This window comes from Furipterus horrens, unplaced genomic scaffold, assembly GCF_987537825.1.
Source record: "Furipterus horrens unplaced genomic scaffold, mFurHor1.1.pri manual_scaffold_4, whole genome shotgun sequence".
NCBI lineage: Eukaryota > Metazoa > Chordata > Mammalia > Chiroptera > Furipteridae > Furipterus > Furipterus horrens.
The window spans coordinates 15716298-15743474 of NW_028327174.1; the positions used below are offsets into that span (position 1 = coordinate 15716298).

At 38.0% G+C, this 27177-nt stretch overlaps 1 protein-coding gene across 4 annotated transcripts; it reads right to left on the reverse strand.

Annotated features, from left to right (window-relative positions):
- Window positions 1-2: 2 nt before the first annotated feature.
- CHPT1 (choline phosphotransferase 1) lies at window positions 3-25951 on the reverse strand. 4 transcript variants are annotated; one of them, XR_016510431.1, is made up of 9 exons: window positions 25638-25951; window positions 15591-15738; window positions 11153-11294; window positions 10351-10435; window positions 7124-7255; window positions 4720-4878; window positions 4131-4256; window positions 3026-3222; window positions 3-184 (listed from the first exon to the last, which is right to left on the reverse strand). XR_016510431.1 is itself a non-coding variant. In XM_090272613.1 (9 exons), exons 1-9 carry the CDS (start codon window positions 25908-25910, stop codon window positions 140-142), a joined length of 1221 nt encoding a protein of 406 aa, XP_090128739.1. In that variant the 5' UTR covers window positions 25911-25951; the 3' UTR covers window positions 3-139. The 4 variants fall into 4 exon arrangements, 3 of the variants coding, with proteins under 3 accessions (XP_090128739.1, XP_090128740.1, XP_090128741.1); XM_090272613.1 differs by having other exon boundaries at window positions 3112-3222; XM_090272614.1 differs by lacking the exon at window positions 3026-3222 and having other exon boundaries at window positions 25638-25950.
- Between the last annotated feature and the right edge of the window lie 1226 nt (window positions 25952-27177).

Here is a 27177-nt window from a genome sequence, read left to right on the forward strand (position 1 = left end):
AATTAATGTAAGCACTGAAACATTTTATTTGTTGAAATGTGTATAACACTTATCTAAACATTAAACAAATGTTTAATATCTCCTTTCATGAACAGCAGCAGCAGGAGATGGCAAATGTTCGCAAGTCTCTTCAATCCCTTCAATCCAAGTTATTCTGATGACTCTTTGAAGGAAGAACTTGAACCTAAGTAATATGTTACAATTATAACATTAGCTAAGAGGCATAGAAATCTTTATAGAGTGGTTTAAAAATTCTAGTTTAAAATATTACCTCATGTTAATCATTAGCTTAAGTGTAAGCCTCCTCTTTTTGTTAACCTCCAAATAAAATCTAAACAGTTTTGTGAGTAGCAGCAATCCATAAACTGTCTGTGCCAAGCTTTCTGCCTGTTAATAGTAATAGTGAGTTTTTCTAACACTTATCAATTACTTAGCAATAAAGATGATTTAATTGCAGGTTTTGGCTTCAGTGTATCTGCATCAGTCCCAAAAGGTAGAAAATGCTTGTTCTTTAAGAAAAAAAAAAAAAAAAAATAACCCTGGCTGGTGTGGCTCGGTGGATTGAGGGCTGGCCTGTGAATCAAAAGGTTGCTGGTTAGATTCCCAGTCAGGGCACATGTCTGGGTTGTGGGCCAGGCCCCCAGTTGGGGGCGTGTGAGAGGCAACCTTACTGATGTATCTTTCCCATGTTTCTTTCCCTCTCTTTCTCACCCCCCTTCTCTCTCTCTAAAAGTAAATAAATAAAATCTTAAAAAAAGAAAAAATATATAAAATCTATGTTTATATATACATCCTTTTGTATGCAGTCATTAAGTTACATAGCCCATGCTAATGATTAGATTTCAAAAGAAAATCGACTATCTTAGGAAATTTATTAAAAGCAACTTAAGTTTGTGTTGTGGAATAAAACTGCTAAAAACCATTAAGATAAATGAACAAGACATAATAAATATCCACTCTAAAATATGGATTTGCGCCCCGGCTGGGTAGCTCAGTTGATTAGAGTGTCCTCTCGATATGCCAAGGTTGATCTCTGGTCAGGACACAAGAAGCAACCAGTAAATACATAAATAAGTGCAACAACAAATAAATGTCTCTCTTCTCTCCCTCCCTCTCTCCCTCTAAAACCAATACAAAATTCTTTTAAATAAAATACAGATTTTTTTAAATATCATTTCCACAAAGACATCAAAAGGTCATTTAATTAGCTGTTCTGAAATTAAATGGCACATGCTTGTAGTAATGATGTAAAAGCATATCATTAACATGCCTAATAACTTAATTTAAGTATTTCACATCTGTCTTCAAAGAAAAATTACCTAGAATTCTTTCTTTTGATTTCAATATAGAGTAAATATATGGAAGTTTGATTTTACATTCATTTCCAGACTTGAACAGTTAATTCTTATACCTTGTCTTTTGAAATGTGTATTTTAAAAACATAAAATAACATATGAAACACTTGATTTAATAAACAATTATTTCAGCATTTGCTTTAAAGAAGTCAGATTAACTTACTATTTTTTTCTCAAATTGCTTCCATTGAAACATTCAGAACAAAAATATATGCCTCCCCACCGAAAATATGCCCATTAGGAGAAGAAAAGTGACTTTTCTGCTGTTTTTCCATGTTTTAAATTCTCGTTTTCCTCCTGTGACCCATTCTTATTTTAGTTTTGAGGTTTTCAAAGTTTTTAAAAACAGATAGATACTGAGTCTCTTTTTCTGTGATAACTTATATAGGAAGAAATTAGTCCTCCACCATTAACAAATATTTGACAGTTGGGGGACTGTTTACATCCTAAATTCTTGCATTTTATAAAGAAGTTCCCTTTAAGCCAAAGTATATGTTGGAATATATTTCTAAGAAAGTCCTTATTTGAGTTTACCAATTGTTACAGAGTCAAAATAATTACCCTGGAGTGTTTAGTGTCCTTAATTCACATAAATACTTTTTTCTTTTAAGGAATATCAACTTTCATTTTTTAAATTATGTCTTTTTTCTTAAGATATAGGGCATGTTCATTACTCCTTTTGTAAATTACGTATTTCATCATATGGCTTATGGTCTACAGAACTGCTGGATAAAATTAAAAATAGGGCAAAGGGGGAGTCTGAGGATTTGGATCATCAAAGAGCCTTGTGAAAGTTCTATTATTCATTATAACACTATAAATACTTTCAAGTGAGAGTGGAAAAGTAAGAATCAGTAAGTACATAGTGTACTTAGTGGTTGAATAACTGATACTCATTTTATCCCCTTTTTACCTCAAATGAAATGTATAGGTGCATTAACTTTGGCTGATCTTCTAAAGGGAGGTATTATTACTGATTTTCTTATGTCAATTGTGCTTTAAGTGCTGCTTTATTTTTCACAAAAGGGGATGTTTAATGTCCACCTTTGTGTGACAATGAAATTTTAATTCAGAATATCAAGAAACAACTTACTTTCACTGTAAAGATTCACTTGTTTTTCTGAACGAGTAGACAAATTGCTTTTAATACAAATTATAGAAAATTCCGGTAGCCCTTTTTAATTCTAGTCAGTATATTAATGCAAGTATTTCCTTTTACACAATATAAGTTAACATACCTCTTTTGAAAATGGCTAATAAAAAATTATACAGCATTATTTGACTTAGTAATTAGAGCACTTACTTATGCAGTATTATGAACACATCAATTTTTAGCAATAAAAGTTAAGCATCATCCTCAACATGGCTAAAATCCTTTAAGTCCTGAATTTTTATATAAGTTGGCAATGAAACCCTGAGTGTTATAAGGTTTTCTGAGACAAAAAGACTGCTATTTAGAACTACAGTGGTGCACTTTCTTGTCTCCAGAAAATTGAAATTTATTTCTTTGGTTTTGTTTCTAACCTATAAATTGTATTACTCCGATATTATCTGTGGTCAAAAATGTTGATACACAATAAGGAGTTCACAACTGAAATAGACATAATGGAATCTACAGGACTTAATGTTTTATATTCAAATATAACCTTATTTGATAGTATTCTAGCCACCTGCAAAAGGGGATTTCCTTCACTGCTAGGTTCCCCTAACTGCTTCTCCTCTTTTCCTTGGGCTATTAGTCAATATGCTTGTGAACCTGTTCAGGTGCTTGATGACATGAAATCTTGAAGATATTTAGATGAAGGTGTCTTGAAATTTGCAGGCACAAAGCACTAAAGTACATCATCATATCAAATGAAGAAATGACCTTTAGGAGCAAAAAGAAAATGTAAAATGTATTATGGTCTATCTTTTTTGAAGCAACAGCTATCACCCCATCCCCGGTCCCTGCCTCTCAAACTTTAACTGAAAACTCTTCACTGAAAATATTACATTTTAGAGTATTTTCATATATTTCATATTTGGAGCTCATAATATAGTCCTCTGGAACATGCAGGCTATTTCACAGTTATAGAAACTGAGGCACAGCAGTAAAAGCCTAAATTAAAATACAAATGCTGTAGTGTAACAGAATATAAGTCTTGACTCCACATTCTTTCAATTCTCTGTTGTGCAACAAAGCCGCAGATTTCAACTTGAAGGGGCTATCAGTTATAACAAAATCATTCCATCATATACATTTCTTACTCTTTTGAGATTAGCTGTAAGAAAGCAAAGGCCTATGGAAGTGAGATAGATGTCCCTTGTGTGGATTCCTCAAAGTTCTGCAGGACAAAATAAAACACAAACAAAAAACCTGGAAAAGACCCAATAATTGAGGGGAGGCATATACAAAATTGTGTTGTATAAAAAACTGAGGAAAGCATACTATTTAAAAACATTCCCAGAGACCAGGGGCAAATGCTTCCTTTCTGAAAAAGGAGCCTCTCAGCTCTGCTGATGGAGAGGGAATTCTCACCCATGAGGGAGAAAATCTCCCTATCATTTACTTGAAAATCACAGTGATGCTTTTTAGGATTTAGGTTGTTGGAAGCAAGATCTCCAGATTTGTGGGCCATTTCCATATTCAATAAAAAATAATTCACAACTTAAGTAATTTTATAGAAATATTTACTCTATAGACTTAGTGAATTACCTGATATATCACTGATATTTCTTAAATATAGTGTTATCTGACATTTGTTAAAAATAAAATCTTAGCAGAAAAGAACTTACCATTGCTATCCATAGAACAACATATTCGTCTATAAAATTATTAAAGTACTGGTCTAAAAATAAAAGACCTGGGCCAAAAAAGACAGTGTCTTGAAGATACAGTTCACTTTTAGTCATGTGAGCTATCTATAAAAAAAAGTAAACAAAATAATTTCATTGTTAAATTTTTAACATTTTAGCTTTTAATTTCACAACAGAATCAACTATAATTCACTATTAAGACAAATAAGGATAAAGAGACCATTTAATCTCACTTTTGATATGGAAATACTGAATCTAAAACATCCAAAATTCAGGATTAGATGACTAGGTTGCTTATTAAAGTTTGCAATATTTATATTAATATCAGAAAGTTATATTCATTAATTATAGCTAAACAAATAATTAAAAGAACTTACTATATGGTAAAGAGTCCCTCCCCCTGGATATAACATTAACTCACTATAAATTTTACTTGGAGAACAAATAGGTAACTATATTGTGATAGTAACACCACAAAAAACCTACCTATTGTATGAAATAGTTTCCATCTCTGTGTTTGAGGACTAAGTAGGTTATTTATACTATGAATCATAAAATAAGTTCTTACCACCAATTTTTGTGCGACTTTGGCAAAGACACATCCAAACATTAGGGTATAAAGACAAGGATGATTTTCAAACACATTAGTGGCTGACTTTTTACAAATCATTACTGCCAGTATAATAATTATTCCTATGTGAAGTCCAGGTGACAATACACTGGTGCCCTAATGGATAAAGCAGAAAATCAGCATCACATTTTAACTTTGCATTTATTACATTCCGCTTTCCAAGCATCTATTTTAGGAGCTAGAGACCAAAAAGCAGTATGGTCTAAAGGAGTATATAGGCCTTAGCAGTGCTTTTCAAACTGACACAGAACTCCAGAGTTACAGAGCTACAGATGTTTGATTCCAAATTTATATATATACACATTTTTAACTAATAAACACTAAAAAAGCCCAATATATTTTATACCAAGTTTTACTAACAAATTAACATATTTTTGTCCAGCTACATCTGCCTTGGTTTTTCTCAATACCATCCTCCCCCTCCTTTTTTTTTTGTTTAGACTACAAATTCAGTCTTATATCCGTCGTCGGCAGCCGTCCGTCTCGAGAGACGATGGTGTAGCTTCTTAAGAGTCTATCTGCACCGCCAAGAATGGTTGTGCAGTCCGACTCAGGAGTGACACAGTATCTGTCTCCTCCAGTCTTATATAACACTATGAAATCCCACCCATTACATTTTTATCTGTGTGAATCAGGATTCTCTCATCACTGCTTATCCTAAACAAAATATTGAAATAAATTTGGTATTAAGACTTACTAAATCCATAACCACCAATTTAAATGTGTTCATTAAAACAGACTTGTTTAAGTTTATATGTCATGGATTTTTTTTTCAGGGGTAAGTATATTTTATTGATTATGCTGTTACAGTTGTCCCTGTTATAGATTTTTAACGTACTATAAAATCATATATAATAAAACATTATGTAGTGATAACAAAAATTTAGACTAATAAGATAGTACTTTTATCTCTATTACGGTTCTATAGATTTTATGCAAGAAAATCTGCTTAAAAAGTTGGAAAACCACTAGTTTAAATAAGAGTTTGAAATCAACCACTTCTTAGCCATAATATTTGATTTCTTGTCTTCCTTCAAACAATTCATCAATTATTTCTTAGTAAAATATTATCTAAAGTGGACACTGTTCCTTACTAAATCATGTTTTCTTCAGTGGAACTTGTGTTTCAGCTACAGCCCTATTTTATCATCCACGGTCAAGCACCTAGTATTTCTAATCACATTATGCACAGTACTATACTGAGGTCAACAGGTAAAACACCTCAAAAAAACCCAACACATTAATTTTTCCAAATATACCAGAACTTATTTATCTAAATAAGTTTTGCTTTTGAATTATGTAAATAAAATGTATTCATAAAGATTGATAATTTATGAATTATGTGGATTCCCTTGAAACTGTCTTCAGATCCAATTTATAAGTCATTTAAGAAAATGACTTTTTTTTTAACTAAAAATGCTGTATTTAATGTTTATTACTCTTATTAGACCTAGTTCCAAATGAGTAACTCTTTTTCAAAATCAAATACACCTTTAAAGGACAGAAAATTTTAACTATAGCACCAGAGAAATTAAAGAGACTGAGCTACAGCTTAAAGCAATTCTAAAAAGACATTCTAAAAACATTTTGATAGAAGATGGCATCATTGGAATAAGTATTTATATTGTTAAATTCAACTACCTTGAAGGTGACAGTGTTTTCTAAAAAACATAGTTACTGTGTTATATTTATTTAAAAACTTAGCAGGAATTCTAACTGCCACATAAAATATTAAAGAAGTTTTAAAAAACAACTATAAATAAATACAAAAGTATTACAGCATGAGAAAGGGTAAAGAACACAAAGCACAAGGTCTATCCACTCAATTTAAGAATTAAAGTTAAAATTTTTTACCTTTTAAAATAGAATGGTTTTAAAAAAAATAAATAAATAAAATAAAATAGAATGGTTTTTAAAAATATATTTCAGTAAAATTTACTTTGCTAGTAATAAATACCCCATATGTGAAACCATGACCTTGGCAGCTTTCCAGCCATTCAATCAGGAACTCATTCTCTATCTTTTCTCCTTATTAGTATAAGGCACAAAATGCAAGAAAACAAATGGCAACTCTTAATTATGTACAGTAATGAAACAGTGAATGAGTAAACAAAATGCCAGAAAAGTCTATTCAGAAAGGCTATGGAAAGAGGAAAAATGCTTTATTAGCAGTCTAAACTGTTTTTAAAATGCTTTTGTATTTGCCTAAAAAGAATCCTTTAAGATACTTAGTTGCCTTTCCCACTCTTGAATTTCAGTATATTCTTAGTATCTCTGTTGGTGGTAATAAGTAAATTTAGCATAAAATTAATACTAAATGATGATGAAATTAATATCTTACTGCTATAGTGGATCCATTCTTGCCAACTCCACCATGGAGGATAACATGGAAATAATTTGAACAGGAAAATATTGCTCCACCTACAACTCCGAGAACCGGGAAGATCTTCAATTTTACTTCTAGAATGGGTATCTAGGGTTAGAGAAAAGAAATCGTTAAGAAACTAGAATTTCTTTTCCTATCAAATATTAAAGAAACATTATGATATGGCCCTGTACAATAAGTTATCATTTTTCTTATAATCAAACCTTAAGTTCTGGAATGTACACTGAAGTAGTAACTTTTCTTTAATGGTTTTAATCATTAAGTGAAAAATGAATCCACCAAATTCAGCTAAATCTACTTAACATAATTGTGACTAAACGTTTAATCTCACAAACTTTAATGTCACTTAAAGGAATGAAAAAGGATAGTTCACTTGGATTTACTATTTCTAAAAAGCAGCATCAGGCCCTGGCTGCTGTGGCTCGGTGGATTGAGCGTCAGTCTGCAAACCAAGAGTCGCTGGTTCAATTCCCAGTCAGGGCACATGACTATGTTGCACACCAGGTCCCCAGTTGGGGGCGCACATTGATGTTTCTCTCCCTCTCTTTCTCCTTTCCCCTCTCTCTAAAAACAGATAAATAAAATAAAGTAACCTTGTTAAAAAATAAATTAAAAATAAAAAAGCAGCATCATAGGAAAGTCAGACATCATAATCTGCATCATGAATGTGACAAATAATCATGATGTGTGTGCATGAAAATTTTATAGTTAATATCCAGGATGAAATCTCTAGCAGTATATTTATTTACCTGTTGGTCAACTGCTGTTCAAGAAAACCTCCAAAGGCAGCAAAGGATTTAAAAAACAGTAACAATGAATTGTCAAAAGCTGTGGGCTATTGTGTTTTGAAAACAGACTTTGAAATACTGTACTAAAATTTGTGGAAACTACAGATTAACAATTACATTTAGAAAATCTACACCTAAAATAAGTATTCCTGTTGGTGAGAATAAGCAGATGTACTTTCTTCCTTTGGTATTGCCAAAACATTTAATGAAATTATTTTAAGATGAAGTTAAATTCTTCCCCATTAAAACTAAATATGAATTCAAAATTTAAGACAACCACATCTGACTTAATGACCAGAGATGCCTAACTACCTCTAGGTCCACATTCACCTTTTCATGGGTACTATCAGAGCAGCTACCATATAAGACACATCACATCCCTCCAGTATATTGTAGAGGACTACAGTAGCACATATTTGATTCTATTATTTATTCTTATATGATGAGAAGGAATATCAATGTCTCAGGGAATGTACCATTGCCTGAAAATATGCTCGGTCTATTTCTGAGCCTAGTGATATGAATTGTAATTGGCAATTCTGAAACTAAATGCTACAGAGAAATCTCCAATTAATATTTTTAATAGAATTGCTTTTTAAAGCAATTTTAAGTTCACAGAACAATTGTATAGAAAGTACAGAGTCCCCACAGGGCCCACAGCCCCCTTTCACAGTCTCCCCCACTATCAACGTCCCCCACCAGAGTGGTGCATTTGTTACCATCCATGAACCTACACTGACACATCATTATAACCCGAAGTCCACAGTTTATATTAGGCCTCACTCGTGGTGTTGTACATTCTATGAGTTTGGATAAATCCATAATGACAGGTATCAAGCATTATAATTTCATACAGAATAGTTTCACTGCCCTAAAAATCCTCTGTGCTTTGTCTATCCTTCCTGCCCCACAACCTCTGTCAATGACTAACATTTTCACTATCTCTATTTTGCCTTTCTTGAATGTCATATAGTTGGAATCAAACTATATATATACATATATCCTTTTCAGAATGGCTTCTTCCACTAAGTAATATATGTATATTTAAGGTTCCTCCATGTCTTTTCATAGCTTGATAGCTCTCTCTCTCTTTTTTTAAACATTGACTAATATTCCATTGCTTGGATATATCACAGTTTATCCATTCATCTACTGAAGGACATGTTGGTTGCTTCCAAGTATTGGCAATTATGAATAACAGTGTTCAAGTTTTTGTGTGGATATGTTTTTGTGTGGATATAAGTTTTTCACTTACTTGTATAAATACAAAGTACCTTACAGTAAGAGTATATTTAGTTTTGTATCCTTTACTATTTTCAATGGAGGTATAATATAGCTTAGTGATTAAAAATATATAGTTTGGAGACAATCTACATAATTCCTAGCTCCAGTACTCACTAGCTATGTGTTCTTGAACAAATTACTTAATCATTCTAAAATTTACTTATAAAACAGAATAATGATAATATCTACTTTATAAGATTGTTCTGGGGATCAGATGAAACAATGATAGTAAAATGTTCAGGAGCATAATAAGTATTGAATAAATTTAAGTTGTTTGTTATTGATTTTATCCTTATTCTCTTTAACTTGTGGGCATGAGGTTGTGAGTTAGCTAGTGTTGTGAACTTAGGTTGCAGAGACAGAATAATTTGTTTCTTTATAATTTCTTGCTATGCAAAGCATGAATTTATGACAGTGGCTTCCTGAGAGTCATCTTTTATCAAAATACTGAGGTCATAAATCAAGCAGAAAATAAAACACTCCTTAAAATGGGAAACTTCACCTCATAATATATTATAAAAATAAAAATTAGCAACATTCCTTTTCTAATATTGAGGGACAAGTTTCAAATGTAAAATGTTTTATTTAATTTACTTTTCTAAATATCTATTTAATGAGATAAATTTTGGCCTGGAAAAGGTATTTCGACTAGTGTTTTTAATTTTGTATTAGGGAAGTGGGGTTGTTTTCTATGTGGTGATATATTCATGTATAGGGGAAAATGCCATAATAAGGTATATAGGATAATAAAAGTATAACATAAAGGGAAAGATTAAGAAATGGAATGAGCCGTGGCTGGTGTGGCTTACTGGACTGAGTGCTGTCCTATGAACCAAAAGGTCACTGGTTTGATTCCCAGTCAGGGCACATGCCTGGGCCAGGTCATCAGATGGAGCTGTGCGAGAGGCAACTGATAGATATTTCTCTCCCTCTATTTCGACCTCCCTTCCTCTCTTTCTAAAAATAAATAAGTAAAATCTTTAAAATAAAAAAAGAAATGGAATAAATATTAAATACAATGCCAAGGATTTCTGAAGAAAATTAACAATGCAGTATTTTTCCTAAACATTTAAAAAATACTTAAACATAAATTTAAACATTTCGTTTTACCGTATAGTCCCACATTGTTGCTCCTCCAAATGTAGACAACACAAAGACGATCATTAAACCTACTTGGATTTCAGTTACATCAACTCTAAAGAGGAAGGACAGAATCGAAGAGATGTTTATAAATAAAATTTCTGAACATGAAGGTTAGTTAACCATATATCAAATACCAAGGACATAAAAATCTCTATAGCCTTAGCTTATTTTTACCTTTAACTCCATCACTAAATTATCAGCTGACACTGTTAAGAAAAACCTGTATGTGCTCACATACAGGTAAACATTAGTGTGTGTATACATCACTGAGGGCTTAGCTCTAACATTTACACGATGCTTTTACATTATCTCACCAATTGTCTACCACAGCTGAGAGTCTCATGATAACCTGTTATTGGTGACTATTGTAAGCAGGTCCCCCTTTTGGACACATGAAGTTTTGACCAAAAGGACCTTTAGATTCCATATCTCATTTTACAATGTAAGTCAAATGCTGTTTACTTAAGTACTGCATATCCTTTCTCTATATTACTCAGGTCCCTTATTTTCTTTCTCCTGTCTAATATAAGTTTGGGTTAGTAAGTTAGAGAAGGGGAGAAAAAAATAAAGTTATCAAATATTTATTTATAACATGAAGATTACCTAAAAGACTTAAAGCATAACATTTATGGATGCTCCAATAAATTAAAAGGTAATTTAAAGTCTTGACTGAAGCTTTGTTACCATTGTTATATATAAATGAACTACAATAGATTGTGAAAATAAATTCAGTTATATTTTTAAATGTTCAACTAAAATACATACTTACTTCCCAAACCTCAATACACCCGAAACATAAGTCTGCCAATGAGCACAATAAAATAAGAACATCCCAATAAAAGAGCAGAAAAACAGCCAGTCAGGATGAGTTCCTAAGCGAACAGCAACTGAAGCTCCAACTGCCATAAATACTGAAAGAAACAAGGTTTAAAAACCATTAAGAATTATTAATGAAAAATGCCATGTACTATGCAGCAATACAGAATTTTAAGGTACATAATCTTGGCATTAAGATAAGGTACACTAAACAAAGTTCTTGAAGGTACTTTAAGAATACACTGCAAAATTGCTTCTGGGATATGTACATGTATACAAAAAAACTGACCACTCTTAACAGCTCAGTTCATTAAATGTTGAAGTCATTATTTTAAAAAACAGGGTACTTCCGCTCAAGATGGTGGCATAGACAGATGTGGCTCGCCTCTTTGCACAACCACATCAAATTACAAGTAAAATATAGAACAACCATCACTCAGAACCATCAGAAATCGAGTTGAATGAAAGTATGACAGCTATGGAATTAAAGAAACCACATCCATCCAAACTAGTAGGAGGGGCACAGATGTGGAACCAGCTGGTCCACACAAATGTGTGCTGGGTAAAAATTCAGGAGGGAGATCTCAGGAGAGAGGAGTCCCAGCCCCACACCAGGCCCCCCAGTGCAGGGTTCCAGTGCCAGGAAGGTAAGTCCCCACAACTTCTGGCTGCAAAAACCAGTGGGATTGAGTCAGTGGAAGAAACTACTGGAGCCCCAAGCAGTTCCTCTTTTTAATTTTTTTAAAGACCAAGGGCACATTTTAAATTTTATTTATTTATTTTTAGAGAGAAGGGAAGGGAGAGAGAAAGAGAGAGAAACATCAATGTGTGGTTGCCTCTCGTGTGCCCCCAACTGGGGACCTGGCCCACAACTCAGGCGTGCACCCTGACTGGGAATCAAACCAGTGACCTTTGGTTTGCAGGCCAGCACTCAATCCACTGAGCCACACCAGCCAGGGCCCCAACAGTTCCTCTGAAAAAACCCCACACACACTCACCTATGCAGACTCACTCCCTGAGCTCCAGCACCGGGGCAGCAGCTTGAAAGGCACTAGTGGCATACAGGGAGGAACTGAAGTGTCTGGCATCAAGGTGAGCAGAGGCCATTGTCTCTTTTCTAAACCCTCCCCACACAGAGCCACAGAGCCAGCAATCTGGTGCCATAGCTGGGACTCCATCAACCTGGCTAACACTGTTTGACCCACCTTGGAGATCCAGAGACTCTGCCCCACCCAACTTACAGGTCCACCCAAGCCATTTTTCCTTCCTTCCTTCCTTTCCTTCTTCCTTCCTTTCTTTCTTTCTTCTACTTTTTAAAAATTTTATTTTTATTATTTTTAATTTTTAAAGTATCTTTTATGGATTATGCTGTTATAGTTGTCCCAATTTCTGTTCACTTTGCTCCCCTCTACCCAGTACCCCTCTTCCCTCCAACAATATCACCCCCCCTTAGTTCATGTCTATGGGTCGTGCATATTAAGTTCTTTGGCTTCACCCTTTCCTGTACTATCCTTAACATCCCCACCTATTTTGAACCTAGCAATTATGCTGCTTAATCCCTGCACCATTTCCCCCGTTCTCCCCTTCTCCCTCCCAGCTGATAACCCTCTAAATATCCCTATACCTATGATTCTTTTTTAGATTATGATAGTTGTGAGTTTGTTGTCATTTTAATATTCATACTTTTGATCTTTTTTTTCTTAAATAAGTCCCTTTAACATTTCATATAATAATGGCTTGGTGATGATGAACTCCTTTAGCTTTACCTTGTTTGGGAAGCACTTTATCTGACCTTCCATTCTAAATGACAGCTTTGCTGGATAGACTAGTCTTAGTTATAGTCCTTGCTTTTCATCACTTTGAATACTACTTGCCAGCCCCTTCTTGCCTGCAAAGTTTATTTCAATAAATCAGCTGATAGTCTTATAGGCACCCCTTTGTTAGGTGACTCTCTTTTTTCCTCTTGCTGTTTTTAATATTCTCTATCTTTAACCTTTGGCATTTTAATTATGATGTGTCCTGGTGTGGTCCTCTTTGGGACTAGCTTGTTTGGAACTCTCTGTACTTCCTGGACTTGTATGTCTATTTCCTTTGCCAAATTAGGGAACTTTTCCTTCATCATTTTTTCATGTCAGTTTTCGATTTCTTGCTCTTCCTCTTCCCCTTCTGGCACCCCTATATTTCGGATGTTGGGCGCTTAAAGTTGTCCCAGAGGTTCCTAAGCCTCTCCTCGTTTTTGCCAATTCTTGTTTCCTCCTTCTGTACAGGTTGACTATTTATTTCTTCCTTATATTCCAAATCACTGAATGGCTGGTCTTGGCTCACGCTTCACAACTTCCCAAATCATCTCAAACAAGCAAGAGCTGGCCTCAGTGAGCCCCAGGCCCAGCACTAGCAGCAGCCAACCTAGGTTCACAGTTTGGCATCACCTGGGAATCTCCAAGCCCAGCACATGTAGCAGCCATCTCAGATTGCTTTACAGCTCAGGCATGGTAGCCCTGGGCAAAACACAGGTGGGGGCTGACCTTGGCCTGCACCACTGGGGAAACCCTAGGACCAAACCACCCAGTAGACAGCTTCAGATCACATCAGAGCACCACTACCCTGCCCCAGCAGAGCTGAATCTTCACAGGGGGAGGAGGTTTGTGGTTAGTGGTCACAGCCAGTCCTTGCGGTTGACTGGCCTGGGTAAATACCTCCCATTGATCTAACAGTAACCAAGGCTCAACTACAAGAGGAGGGTGTACTCAGTCCACACAAAGGGTACTCAGCTTGGGTGATAGGGAAGGCTGTGCCACTGGACCCTAGAGGACACCTACTACAATAGGCCACACTACAAAGACACAAGAGTCGAAGCAGCTCTACCAAATACATAGAAACAAACACAGGGAGGCTGCCAAAAGAAGGAGACAAAGAAACATGTCCCAAATGAAAGAACACTTCAAAACTGTAGAAAAAACCCTCACTGGTATGGCTTAGTGGATTAAGAGCTGGCCTGCAAACCGAAGGGTCGCCGGTTTGATTCCCAGTCAGGGCACATGCCTGGGTTGTGGGCCAGGTTTCCGGTTGGTCGTGTGAGAGGCAACTGATCAATGTATCTCTCACACATCAAAGTTTCTCTCCCTCTCTTTGTCTCTCCCTCCTCCTCTCTCTAAAAAATAAATAAAATATTTTTTTTTATATGCAGAAAAAGAGCTAAAAGAAATGGAGATAGGAATCTATAATATGCAGAGTTCAAAACACTAGTCATGAGGATGCTCAAGGAACTTAGGGCCTCAGCAGCATAAACAAGATACAGTCAGAAATGAAGGATATACTAATTGAAATAAAGAACAATTTATAGGGAAACAACAGTTGAGTGGATAAAGTCAAGAATCACATCAAGGATTTGGAACATAAGGAAGTAAAAAACAAGGAATCAGAACAACAAGAAGAAAAAAGAATCCAAAAAAAAATGAAGCAGCGTCTGCGACAAGTCAAGAGGTCCAACATTTGCATCATAGGGGTGCCAGAAGGAGAAGAGGAAGAGCAACAGCAAGAAATTGGAAATCTTTTTGAAAAAATAATGAAAGAAAACTTCTCTAATTTGGTCAAAGAAACAGACATGCAAGTCCGGGAAGCACAGTGAGTCCCAAACAAGAGCGATGCAAAGAGGCCCACTCTAAGACACATCATAATTAAAATGCCAAAGGTAAAGATAAAGAGAGAATCTTAAAATCAGCAAGAGAAAAGAAGTGAGTTACCTTCAGGGGAGTTCCCGTAAGACTGTCTGCTGATTACTCAAAAGGAACTTTGTAGGCTAAAAGGGATTGGCAAGACCTATTCAAAGTCATGAAAAGCAGGGACCTACAGCCAAGATTGCTCTACCCAGCAAAGCTATTTAGAATTGAACGGCAGATAAAAAGCTCCCCAGACAAGAAAAAACGAAAGGAGTTTATCATCACCAAACTATAATCATATGAAATGTTAAAGAGACTTATCTAAAAAAAAGAAATAGATCAAAACTATGAACAATAAAATGACAAAATTATATATCTATCAACAACTGAATCTAAAAAGCAAACAAGTTCAGAGACAGATTCATAGATATGGAGAACATTTTGATGGTTGCCAGATGGGTTGGGGGTGTGGAGGAATGGGTGAAGAAATGAAGGGATTAAGAAGTAGAAATAGGTAGTTACAGAAGAGCCATGGGAGGTAAAATACTGTATAGGAAATGGAGTAGCCGAAGAATTTATAAGCATGACCCATGGACATGAACAGTGTGTGGGGATTGCCTGAGGGAGTGGGTGGCGCTGGGTGGAAGGGGGAGAAAAGGGGAAAAAGCAGGACAACTGTAATAGCATAATCAATAAAATATATTTAATAAAATACAACTATAGTCCATTTACCTGTGGAAAGAGAGTCACAACCATGGTCAAAAAGTTCTCCTAAAGGGGAACAAGAATTTGTTCTTCTGGCTTGTTTCCCATCAATAGCATCCAGTGACTGGTAGAAAAAGAGTCCAAGTGCACATAATAGGTATGTCCAGTATGGTGCCTAAAAGTAAATGTAAATAATAGAGACTGTTATATTAAGTAATAATAAGTGACCATTAGCTAGTTTCTGTTTGAAAATAGCTCAATCTAAGGCAAATGGCACATTGTCTTGTGTTCACACTTTGTATCACCTCAATGTGTTATAACGAAGATCCATAATCTTGCTTCTACAGATTAAAATTAAACTGAGAAATCAAATGGATTGCTCTAAGTTATCTGGGTAAAGGGTCTCGGAAGTCTACTTTGTGAGAAGCACTAAGTTACATGACCGAGCAAGGATTAGGACCTAATATTTATTCTTAGTCCACAGCTCTCTTAATAAAATACTATTCACATATGGCACTAGATTTGAAATTATTCTGTCAGTCTTTGCTCTAAAAAACAAAGACAAATTACAGACCCCTGCTTCCATTCATGATGGAGTATCGGAGGACTGGTTTTACCCTCCCACCTTATAAAACCTGGAAAGCAGTAATATAAAATGAAACAAGGTTTTCAGACATTGCAGGCAACACACTACTGTGATTTCTGCCAAGGGAAACAATGAGGTTAGCTTTTGACCACTCCAGTCAGGAGGAGAGGCAGTTTTGCCTACAGGCAGTTTCTAGGCCATAGTATAGGAATGGGGAAGCCAAACATAGCACAGTGATCTTGCTGTGTTGAGGAGAAACAGAGCATAGTCCAGGAAGGTCAAGACAGAAATAATGGAATTAGCAAAAGAGGACATTAAATATTATTATAAATATGCTTCATATGTTCAAGAAGGTAGAAGAAAACATGAAAGAGAAGTGAAACCTCTAGCAATGAAAAATGCAATATTTGAAATGTAAAATATACTGGACAAGATTAACAGCATTTTAGAGATCAGTGAACTTTCAGACTACTGATGGAAACTATCCAAAATGATACAGAAAGAAAAAAGGCCAAGAATAATTGAATTGGGAATCCATGACGTATGGGACGATAGTCTAACATACATGTAATTGGAGTCTCAAAAGGAGAGCAGATAGAGGGTTGAACATGAAAAATGTAAGAAAAAATAATGGCTGAAAAATTTCCAAATCTATAAACTCATATTATCCAAGAAGCTCAAAAAACCCCAAGCAGAATATTTTTTAAAAAACCACCGAGGTACATCACGAAGTACTAAAAACCAGTGTTTTACAACTATTTCCCTAGGCTACCAGAGGAGTTTCATTTAGAGTTTAAATCCATAGAGAGAGGACGGGGTAATTTAAACAGGGAACAGAGAAGAGGTCTATGCATAAACCAAGGCAGAGAGGCCTGAAAGTGAAAGGTTTACTCATGAGTCAGTGACAGAAGACCCACAGGTAATTAGAAGAGATATGATTGAACGGTAATAACATTTCTTACACAACAAAGGGTATTTTAAAAAATGTGTTATTTTATAAAATATCAAGACAATCCATGGAAACAGGGCAGTTATCATGTTCTTTTTATTAAAGATAAAAGTGACTCCAGGCAGTGGTTGATAAAGTCACATTAAAACAAGCAGCTAGACTTGGTCCAGGAATCAAGCCAGGTCTTCTGACTTGTCCTGCGATATTAGATGTGTTGTGCCACAGGCTATATACAGGCTGGCTCTTCGCCCCTGGATTCTTCGCTGACTACCTGCTCCTTCAAACCTGCTGAGAAGCACTTTCCTGTTCACAGAAGACAATTTCAAGTGCAGTGAGCCGAAGGAAATGGATGCAGCCCAGAAAGGCCGATGAACACTAGCAACCACCAGAAGGGAGGAATGGATTCTTCTCTGGAGCCACCAGAGGGAGTGAAGCCTTGCTGACACCATAATTTTGGACATCTGACCGCCAGAACTGGGAAAGAATAAATTTCTGTTGCTGGGGGTGGTGGTGGTGGTGGTGGCAGAAATGAACTCTTGATCCACTTGTACCCCGTTCATTACTGTTCTGGTCTTGCCAGGGCCTGAGGAGCCTAACCTATCCTCTCTCTTCCCTGCTGTCATCGCTTATATTCTCACCTGGAAGTTTTAAAACAGTTTGCAAATATTCAACTTCTTTTCCAACCTGTTATCTCTGCAAAAATGGCCTCAGGTTGGAGATCCACTTGGTTAGGCCTAGCAGGACCCTTCCTCAAGGGGTCTCCCCCAAAGTGTGTAATTACCAGTGTGGCTCAGTTGGTTGGGTGCTGTCCTGCAAAGCAAAAAGGGTCGCCTGTTCAGTTATGGCACATGCCTTGGTTGCAGGTTCCATTCCCAGTTGGGGCCGTGCGAGAGGCAACTGGTTGAATGTTTCTCCTCCTCTCTTTCTCCCTCTCTCCCCCTCTCTCTAAAAATAAATAATTTTTTTAAAAATTAAAAAAAAATTTTAAGTGTATAATTACAGAAGAAACTCACTGGAGGCAGCAGGATGGACAGAGCCACCCCAATTCAATTCCCGTTTTCATGTAAACTTATTTTCAAAAATTTAAGATGGTAAGCATGGAAAAATTGTGCATGGATTATGCATTATAAAGCCACGAGCAATATATCAGAATACTTCTATAGAAGCAAATATTACAAAAAGTAGAACTTCAGGTAATATGAAATTCCCAATAAAGTTTTAGATTATATAATTTTCATAATATCTACTGTATTCTTTAAGATCAGAATTTAACAATATATTAGAGATTTTTCCAGATCAAACATACAGATCTACACCATTCTTTTAAATGACTGCATAGTATTTAATTATGTGGCTGTGTCACAATTTAAGTAATAATGTCACTAATGATGAATCTTACATGATTTCATGATTAAGTTTACTCTAAAGAACAAGATAATTATTAAGGCTCAATCATAACCTCTAATCATTAAAATAACTTATAAATTTAAATCACTGAAAAAGAACTGTATAAAAATATTTGGAAATTCTACTTTTTCCTAGTTACTTGAACTATAGGATGGTATTATTCATTATAGAATTAGAGAAATCAGAGGTCTGAATCAGACCATATGGCAATTGTTCTTGTTAAAAATAACTCTGAATCAGAAAGAACACTCATATATAGATCAACTAATCATGCTGGGTATCACGTCTCTTTTTATACACGTGTTTGAGTGAGCACATGCATCACTAGACAAACTTCACTTACAGCTCAGACCTTAAAATAACTGAATTTTCTGGAACACATTCTTAGGTCTTCTGTAAATAAAAATGCTAGACTAGTCTCCCAGGCCCCTGTTAGTTTCAGAATATCATCCCCTCAGGGGTATGAGGCACACTGTTTTTCAAATCTGCTGCACATACCATAGGAGCTAAATAACTAGATAATTAAAATCAACTGATGATGTAAATATTTCCTATTAGGTAACAGTTACCTATCAGGTAAAATGGTTTTCAAAGGGAAGAAATACTCGTCCCAGGTTGTTCTTGCAGAGTGGTTGGGAATGTGGCCTCTGCACTCTACCCGCACCAGATTCCTGCTTTGCCATTACAAGCTGAGTGAATTGGTTGAGCTATTTAACCTCTATGGGCCTCTGTCTTCCTTTATGAAAAATGGAAATTATCACTATTCCTGTCTCATTGTGAGAATTATATAAATTATCACATGTAAAGGGCATATGGAAGGAGCTCAGTAAATTTTAGCTACTGTAACTATTATTATTGACACTACATGTGATAATTTTAGGTGCTTCAGAGATAAACTTTTCTTTTTAAAATTTATTCTAATATTGGGTTGGTCAAAATTTGTGGGTTTTTTTTTTTTTTCCTGTAACATGGCTCTAGTAGTGCTTAGCTGTCTTTAACTTCATTCAAAACAATTTTTGTTACTGTATTGTGTCAGCTGTCATATCAGAGTCCATTTAAAAAACACTTTTCAAAATTCGTGGATTTTTGTGTAGTCATTTTAATATTGACGATGGCAGAAAATAAGCAATATTTTTGGCATATTACGCATTATTGTTTCAAGAAAGGAAAAAACGCAACTGAAGCGCAAAAAAGAAAAAAGATTTGTGCAGTGTATGGAGAAGGTTATGTGACTGATAGAATGTGTCAAAAGTGGTTTGCAAAGTTTCATACCTGAAGTTCCACAGTCATGTAGACCAATTGAAGTTGCCAGCAATCAAATCCAGACATTAAGAACAATCAACGTACCCTGGTTGGTGTGGCTCAATGGATTGAGTGCCCTGAGTGCTGGCCTGTGACCCAAAGGGTCGCTGGTTGGATTCCCAGTCAGGACACATGCCTGGATTGTGGGCCAGGTCCCCAGCTGGGGGCATGCGAGAGGCAACCACATATTAATATTCCTCTTCCTCTTTTTCTCTCTCCCTTCCTCTCTCTCTAAAAATAAAAAAAATTTAAAAAATTTTAAAAATTACTGTTATACCATGTGGGAGATAGCTGATATACTCAAAATATCCAAATCAATGAGGTTATTGGTGAAAACGAAAAATGTATCTTTTATTTTATGGAAAAAATCATACAGACTTCTTTGGCCAACCCAATTTTGGAAAAGTTTACTATGGTTATTAAAAGGTTTAGAATAAGTCTGGGTCATTAAAAAAAAGTAGGCTAAAGTTGATGAAAGAAAAATAGTAAAGAAAAATAATATAGGTAATACACAAAAGCAAAAATCTTCCCAAATTAAAACTTAGGAAATACTGGAACTATACAATGCCCATTTATATAAACTTTAATACTTATAAAAGACCTTTTAGCTATAAATAACCTTGGGTATGATTTGACACATAAGCAAAAGATATTACATAACCAGTAACTACTGGGTCAGCTGGTAAGGGGACATTACAATGATCCAAATATCAACTGACTACTCTCTCCATAAAAATAGAAACTGCATTTGTAACAGGTAGGAAGAAAGAAAATTGCTAAGACATCTTGCATATGTCTTTTTAAAAATGTAATGTTGGTACAGTGTTAAAAGGAGGACTTTGTACCTAGTGGAATCATTCTAGTGATTTCTTTTTTTTTTTTTTTTTAAGAGAAAATTCATGGAGTTTCTAAAAGACTGCTAATGTGACACTGGTGTAACCCATATTTCGGGCTGTGATATGGCTCAGACATTCATTCACCTGTGCTGGGCAGAGCACTTCCCTGTTTTCAGAGGGAGGCTCCTGAGGCTTTGGGTGTTAGGAAGGGTAACACTGTTTTCATGCCATTCAGAAAGGGCCCTGGGGGCTAACTGGTTTCAACAGGGACCTTTGGCCTCAGCTCTGGTTAGGGGCCAGCATTTGAGAAGAGCACACCCGTTCTCGGGAAATGAGGCAGGTTATGAGCGTGGGGAGAGAAACCAGCCCACAGATGCATTTTAACCAACACTTCAGGGCTATGGGCTTTCTCATGACATTAGAAATCTGTACTTTGAAAGGTAGGCTTCTTTCTATTTATATTTTGTGTGAATGGTCCTTTTAAAGAAAATACCTCCTCTAATACTTACTAGAGTTCTTGTCGAAAATGCCAGATTCTGTTGTACTAAGGGAAACAAGCAGGAAGAAGAGCATGAAGATAACTCCAGGGGTCAGACCCATCATCAATGTCAACTGTACTGGGTACTCTAACATCTGTTTTTTAACATCACAAACCCAGAATCTTATGCCCAGGTCAAAGAGACCAGGAGTGGGATTTGAAGCTGCTTCTATACACTACAAGGCCATGTTTTATCCACGCTTGAACCAGAATTCTAAAGGAAAAATAGTTTAGTCCTTGGGAATCAAGGATAGAAAAGCCACAGGGATCAGAGGGAAACACCCCACAGCAAAGCTACTTCCACACAGCCAGCAAAAGCTCCTTCTAGCGTGGACTGGGGCTAGGCTGCGGCACCTGCGCTGCAGAATTTAAGGAGGCCTTTATCCTCAGGGTTGCGCGCCTGCCTGCTTAAACTCTGAGGCCTGAGTGCTTGCTTGCCTCGCTCAGGGCCCTGCCCTGCTTGTAGAACTTGCACCTCCTGAAAGGTTGGAGCTTATATTTTGTTTCAGAGAAGCCAATCCCTTACAGGAGTCCTGCCTCTTGATAAGTTACTGAGCTGGCTAAAAAAAAAAAATAGAGGAAGGTAGGAGATAAAAAAGGAAATATACTAGATTTCAAAGAAATTAAACCTGTAAAAAGAATTGAGTAGGAATCTACAGATTATTGCTTTTTCTTATTATTCCCCCAACAAATAACTCTTTATAGTGCAAAGGCAACTATCACCTGAATTTTTAAGACAGGGAATAGAGCATTTCTTAAAGCCTTTCTGACCTTCTCAGATACATTTGCTTTTTGTTTCAACTTCTTATCATAAACAAAAGAAATTATTAAATGCCCTTTGACCTAGCTCTATACCAGGCACCTGTCTGCTATAAACATATCCAAATAAACTTAAAAAATGGAGCCACACTTTGTACCAGTCAAAAACAGGTGTATGAGGGTTCTGTGGTAGATCAATGCTTCTAGGCTGGACCTTAAAGAATCAGATTCCAGATTCAAATCACTGAGTTTTCTCATAGTCCTTTGGTCCTTCAAACTATAGGAGTCTGTGATTCTCCTTTAGCATCAGGCAGCTAAGGAGAGGGGGCCAAAGACAGAACAGTGTTCAGATAGGAAGGTTTCATCAAGGTAAGGAGGAAGCAATTCAGCAGTTTTTGTTTTCTCTCTTTGCCCCAACTCTTGCTTACTCCTGTTGGAATTACCTAAGCCAAAGAACTGATAAGTAATCTAAGCCCGCTAAAACTGGATAAGGGTGGACAAATATGATCTCCCGATTACATTTTGTTAGTTCATTCATGAGTCAGTAATTCAGCAAACATTTACTAAGTCTCTGCTTTATGTAAGGCATTGTGCTGTGCAGAATGTCCAAATGAGCAAGAGCTGTCTGAAGTTAAAATTTCACAGGTTGTCTTGCTCTGTAAAGAAATGGAGAAGTTCCACAGGTGGACTACAAAGTCTTGTGGTGGAAGCATGGCCTTCTACTTTGGAATCCTGGTCTCTATTTAAAGCTATATACCCTGGGAGAGGTTCATTTCCCTTCAGTTTCCTCATCTATAAAATGGGGATAATAATAGTACACTTTCATAAAGTCCTTGAGAGGATTAAATGAGAAAATAGACAAAAGCAGCTTAAAATAATGCCAGGTACACAGTCAGTAGCTGGTAAATGTTAGTTATTATTGTTATTATTGAAGTTTAGAGGATTAAGTGGTTGATTTGGCTATGGAGAAGGAAGAAATATTTCATCAGGGGGTAATGTTAGAACTGCACATTGAAAGATGGACGTGAGACAGGAAAAAGGAAGAGGAAGGAGAAAAGAGAGGGGCAAGGAAAGAAATCCTTGCTGTATAGTAAGCAGTTCTATTTGGCTGGAGTAGAAAGTTCCTTAACAAAAATGTGGTGTGAAATGTACTTCAGAGCACCATTGTAAAAGCATAATATAAATCATTTAACTTTTTTCTATTAATTTCTCTTCATCTTCAGTCATGTCCTAGAAAGTAACACAGTAATTAAAAATAGATAAAATATTAATATAGATATATAGTCTGCATTACATATATATAATCCTCTATGCATAGGATTATATCCTATATATGTAGATAAACCCAATCCTCTAAATCCAAAAAACCTCATGTATTTTCCTGACCATTATGGAAGTAGTCTGTCAAGTCTGAAAAGGCACGAAGAATTCTTAAGTCTAAGAATCAGAAAACAAGTTCCAAGCCAGGTTAAAGTCACTTAACCCTTTGGGACTCAATTCCCTCTTCATAAAAATATATAGTACTACTGTTACTTCAAAAGTACTAACATGGTGGAAAGGCTATTCTAGGAAGAAAATATACTCACCAACCTTCTTGAGTTGATATAAGACACAAATGCAAGAGTGGATGTGGAAGCACTTTACATACCTGATAAATATTAAGATACTGTACGAGGTATTTTCCTACAAACCATATAGAAAAAGGTAGGAACTCCAGGCAGAAGGTAGTAGTATGTGTAGAAAAATAGAAACTTTGGTGTTGGACTTAGATCTGAATCTTGCCTGGGCCTGTCATTTACCAGCTCTGTGACTTGGAAGCAAAACAGCATGTTTCTTTCATGCTGTTGCCGGAATTATCAAACAGGTAACGTGAATCCTGTAATGGTGTTTCTCCTCACTGCTTCAGCCAATTAAGATGTGTAGGATCTAATGACATATAATTTCAAAACACTTCTTGGTTTCATCTTATTATTTTAACCCTTACTCCCCCTCCCTCTTTCTGGATCACTCTTCTTTTTAGAGAAGTGCCCCCCTTTTTAAAATGGGTTTGAGCCTAAAAATCATAATTTGACCTCTTCCTTTGCAGCCCCCCCATTATATCCCTAAACAGAATCTTTTGGACTTGTTTGTATGCCTTGCTCTTAGTGAGTGCTCAACAATGGTTCTTAAATTAATAATATTGAGAAGTTCACAATCTAAATGGCAAATATCAAAAATATCCAAACACTGTTAGCCAGATCTAGACCCGAGAAAAACTAAATTTTGTTATATATTTTCAGGACATTTTTAGTAACAGTAATATTTTTAATTTGTGGAGCAAGCTATAACTTTTTACATTTATTTTCATGTGATAAATCATTTGGTCCTCACTGCAGCCCTGTGAAATTGATTTGGCTGGTATGATTTTCTATTTTACACCTGGGAAAACAGACTGGCTGTTCTCCTCGTATTGCGGCAGAGCCCTATTAGAACCCGAGTCTTCCTCTTCCAATCCAGCGCCCTTTTCATTCTAGCCGAAAACTAAAGCAACTTACTCTTTTGAAACGATATGGAAATAAATAACAATAGGAATATCGTCCAAGAAATCATCTATAATACACATAGCCAGCAGCCAGCAAGATCTGTTTAAAATTAGGCTCCATTAATTACTTTAAAAAATGGATGCATATATGGAAGATGAGATATTTCTACTGTATTCTTGTTACCCAACCTCAAATTACATTAGTTCCCCACAGGACCTACACTCAAATATAATTATAAAGGGAGTTCACTATTTGTAGGGAAAAGATAAGAAACCAATGTCACAGAATGCAATGTAATGTTTGTCCTTGCACTCTAAAAAGCTATAGATACTGGAGAACCCCCTCTGCTTCCAAAGCCCTCCACACTCAGCTCACCAGGTGCTTCTGAGTAACAGTTGTCCAAAGGCCACATTATTTACTCTTCTTATCTGGGTCATAGGTCAAAGACTCATTGCTAATAAAATCTGTTGGCTTTTATGATCCTGGGTCGTGATCATAAGAATTATCACCTTGCTAATACCTTAGTTTGTGTTTCATGGAAAAAAAAAAAAAGAGAGAGAGAGAGAGAGAAAAAAGGAAGTTGTGACGCCTTAAAAGAGTAAACTCTTTGATCAGTGGATCAGTGCTACCAGTAATCTCAGGATCACTAGCATATGCCAGGAAAACAGATGATTCTAAGTGTCCAAAGGGCATCTCGGCCTTGCCCAATCCGACCACAAGCCCTGCTATCAGGCAGGACCAGGACTAGGGTATTCAGTCCCAGTGTGTGTAAAGTAACCCACGGCTCATCCATCCCACATCTCGGCGTCGGATGAGGTGGAGGCCAAGCAGCAGGCCCCTGGCTCGGCTCGCAATGACCTTGTCAGCCCCTCCGCCGCCCCATGAGGGGTAGCGGGTGGCTCAGGGTGGACTCGGGACTAGGGTAGCGGCGTGACAGCCTAGCCTCCTGGCGGCCCGGGTTTGGTTCGGGTAGGACGCGGCGCGGGGATGGAGGCGGTGTCCGCCCCTCTGCCGCCCCGGGAGGTCAGCCACGCCGGGGTCCCCCGCTCCCCTGGCGCCTCCAGCTGCGGAGCCGCGGCGCAGCTGGGGCGGTGCCGGGAAGGGGACGCGGGACTCCTGGGGACAGCAGTTGGAGTCCTTTCGCCGCCGAGGCGGGGGCGGGAGGCGCGACCTACCTCCTCGATGGCCGTGGGACAGTAGCAGATGAGCACGAGCGTGGTGAGCAGGCTGACGGCGAGGCCCAGGAGGGTGATGGAGTTGGGGGCGACCCAGAGCGGGACCCACTGGAGCAGCCAGGTCCAGTAGAGCTGCAGGGGCGGCTCGAGCAACGAGACGCCCGCGGCGCTGTAGCGATGTTCTTCCAGGCGCCGCAGCTGCGCCGCGCTCAGTGGCTCAGCCAGCGCCTTCAGCCAGCGCGGCGCCGGCCGGACCCAGGCCCCCGCCGCCATGGCCGCCTGCGGGCCCTCGGCTGCGAGCTAGCGCAGCCCGCGCCGGGCGCCGGGCGGGGAGAGGTGGAGGGAGGGGCTCGCTGGCCCGGGCTGCGCCGCCGCGGCCGCCGCCACCGCCGCCGGGTGGGACCCGCTGGGCCGGCGGAGGTCGAGGTCAGGCCCCACCGCAAGGGGCCCGGGGCCCGGGGCTCGGGGCTCCCGACCCCACAGGCAGCCAGACCGCAGGCTGGGGGCGGGACCCCGGCGGCGGGGGTACGGGGAGCCGGAGGGGTGGGGGGGAGCCGGGCGAAGTGTCAGCGAAGGTTGGACCGGCTCCCAGGTCACCAGGTCACCAATTGGGCCCGCCGACAGAAACTTTGTAAATGGCGTGTCAAGGACCGTGACGTCCCCATGGGCTTGATGCACATGTTCCTAAGGTTCAGTTCTTCCTGGACAGCTGGTAACGATCCCCTGAGGGAAGTTGCTGGCTGAACAGTTAGGAAGCTGATTGGCTCCTAACTTCAGGTCTGTGCACAGCTCCCTTCTCCCCGGGTGCGTTTTCTCTGGCCTTTGGCCTAGCTACACTGCAAGCCCATGAAGCTTCCTGCAGAGCTGGGGCAGGGGCTTGGCTCACCAGTATGATGGCCCCATCTGTCTGTTTGGAAAGAAGTCCTGTTTGATAAACACATAAGCACAATTCTTCCTTCCAACCCCCAGGATAGGGGCCCTTGCCATGTATTTGTTCTGGAGAACCTTTTCTGGGGGTTCAGGGTTCAGAGACAAAAGGTGTTGGAACTAAAACTCAGGACTTGGAAACACTGTCTAACAAAGGAACTAAAGGCTTGAAACCCAAATGCCCCGTTTCTCAGAGCACATGGGGCTGTTGGCAGTGGTGAAAATGGCAACAGGTGTTAGACCAGTGAAGTCAAACCTGACCTTGGGTTCAGCAACCTCCTACTTAAGTTCTGGCTGAGAAAGAATTCCGAGCCAAGACTCAAACTGTCAGAGAAAGTTTATTTAGAAAGTCACAGAGGTAGAAGAAATGGGGTCAGGAAACAAGTTATAGAGGGAAAAAAGGGGGCCCTTGGAGCTTAGGAGACCTGTAAAGGTAACCACCTGGGGGGAAGAGGAGGCGGAAGAGAAAGCCACAGGTGTGCTCCAGGGAGGAGCGGAGTGGTGCCTTCCCTCCATCCAGTGGGAATTTTAGGGGAGTTCCCCGGGGAGGATCCCAAATATTCATTAGCTCTCCAGGTGTGTCCTTACAGGGTCTTGGGCCCCACTGATTGGC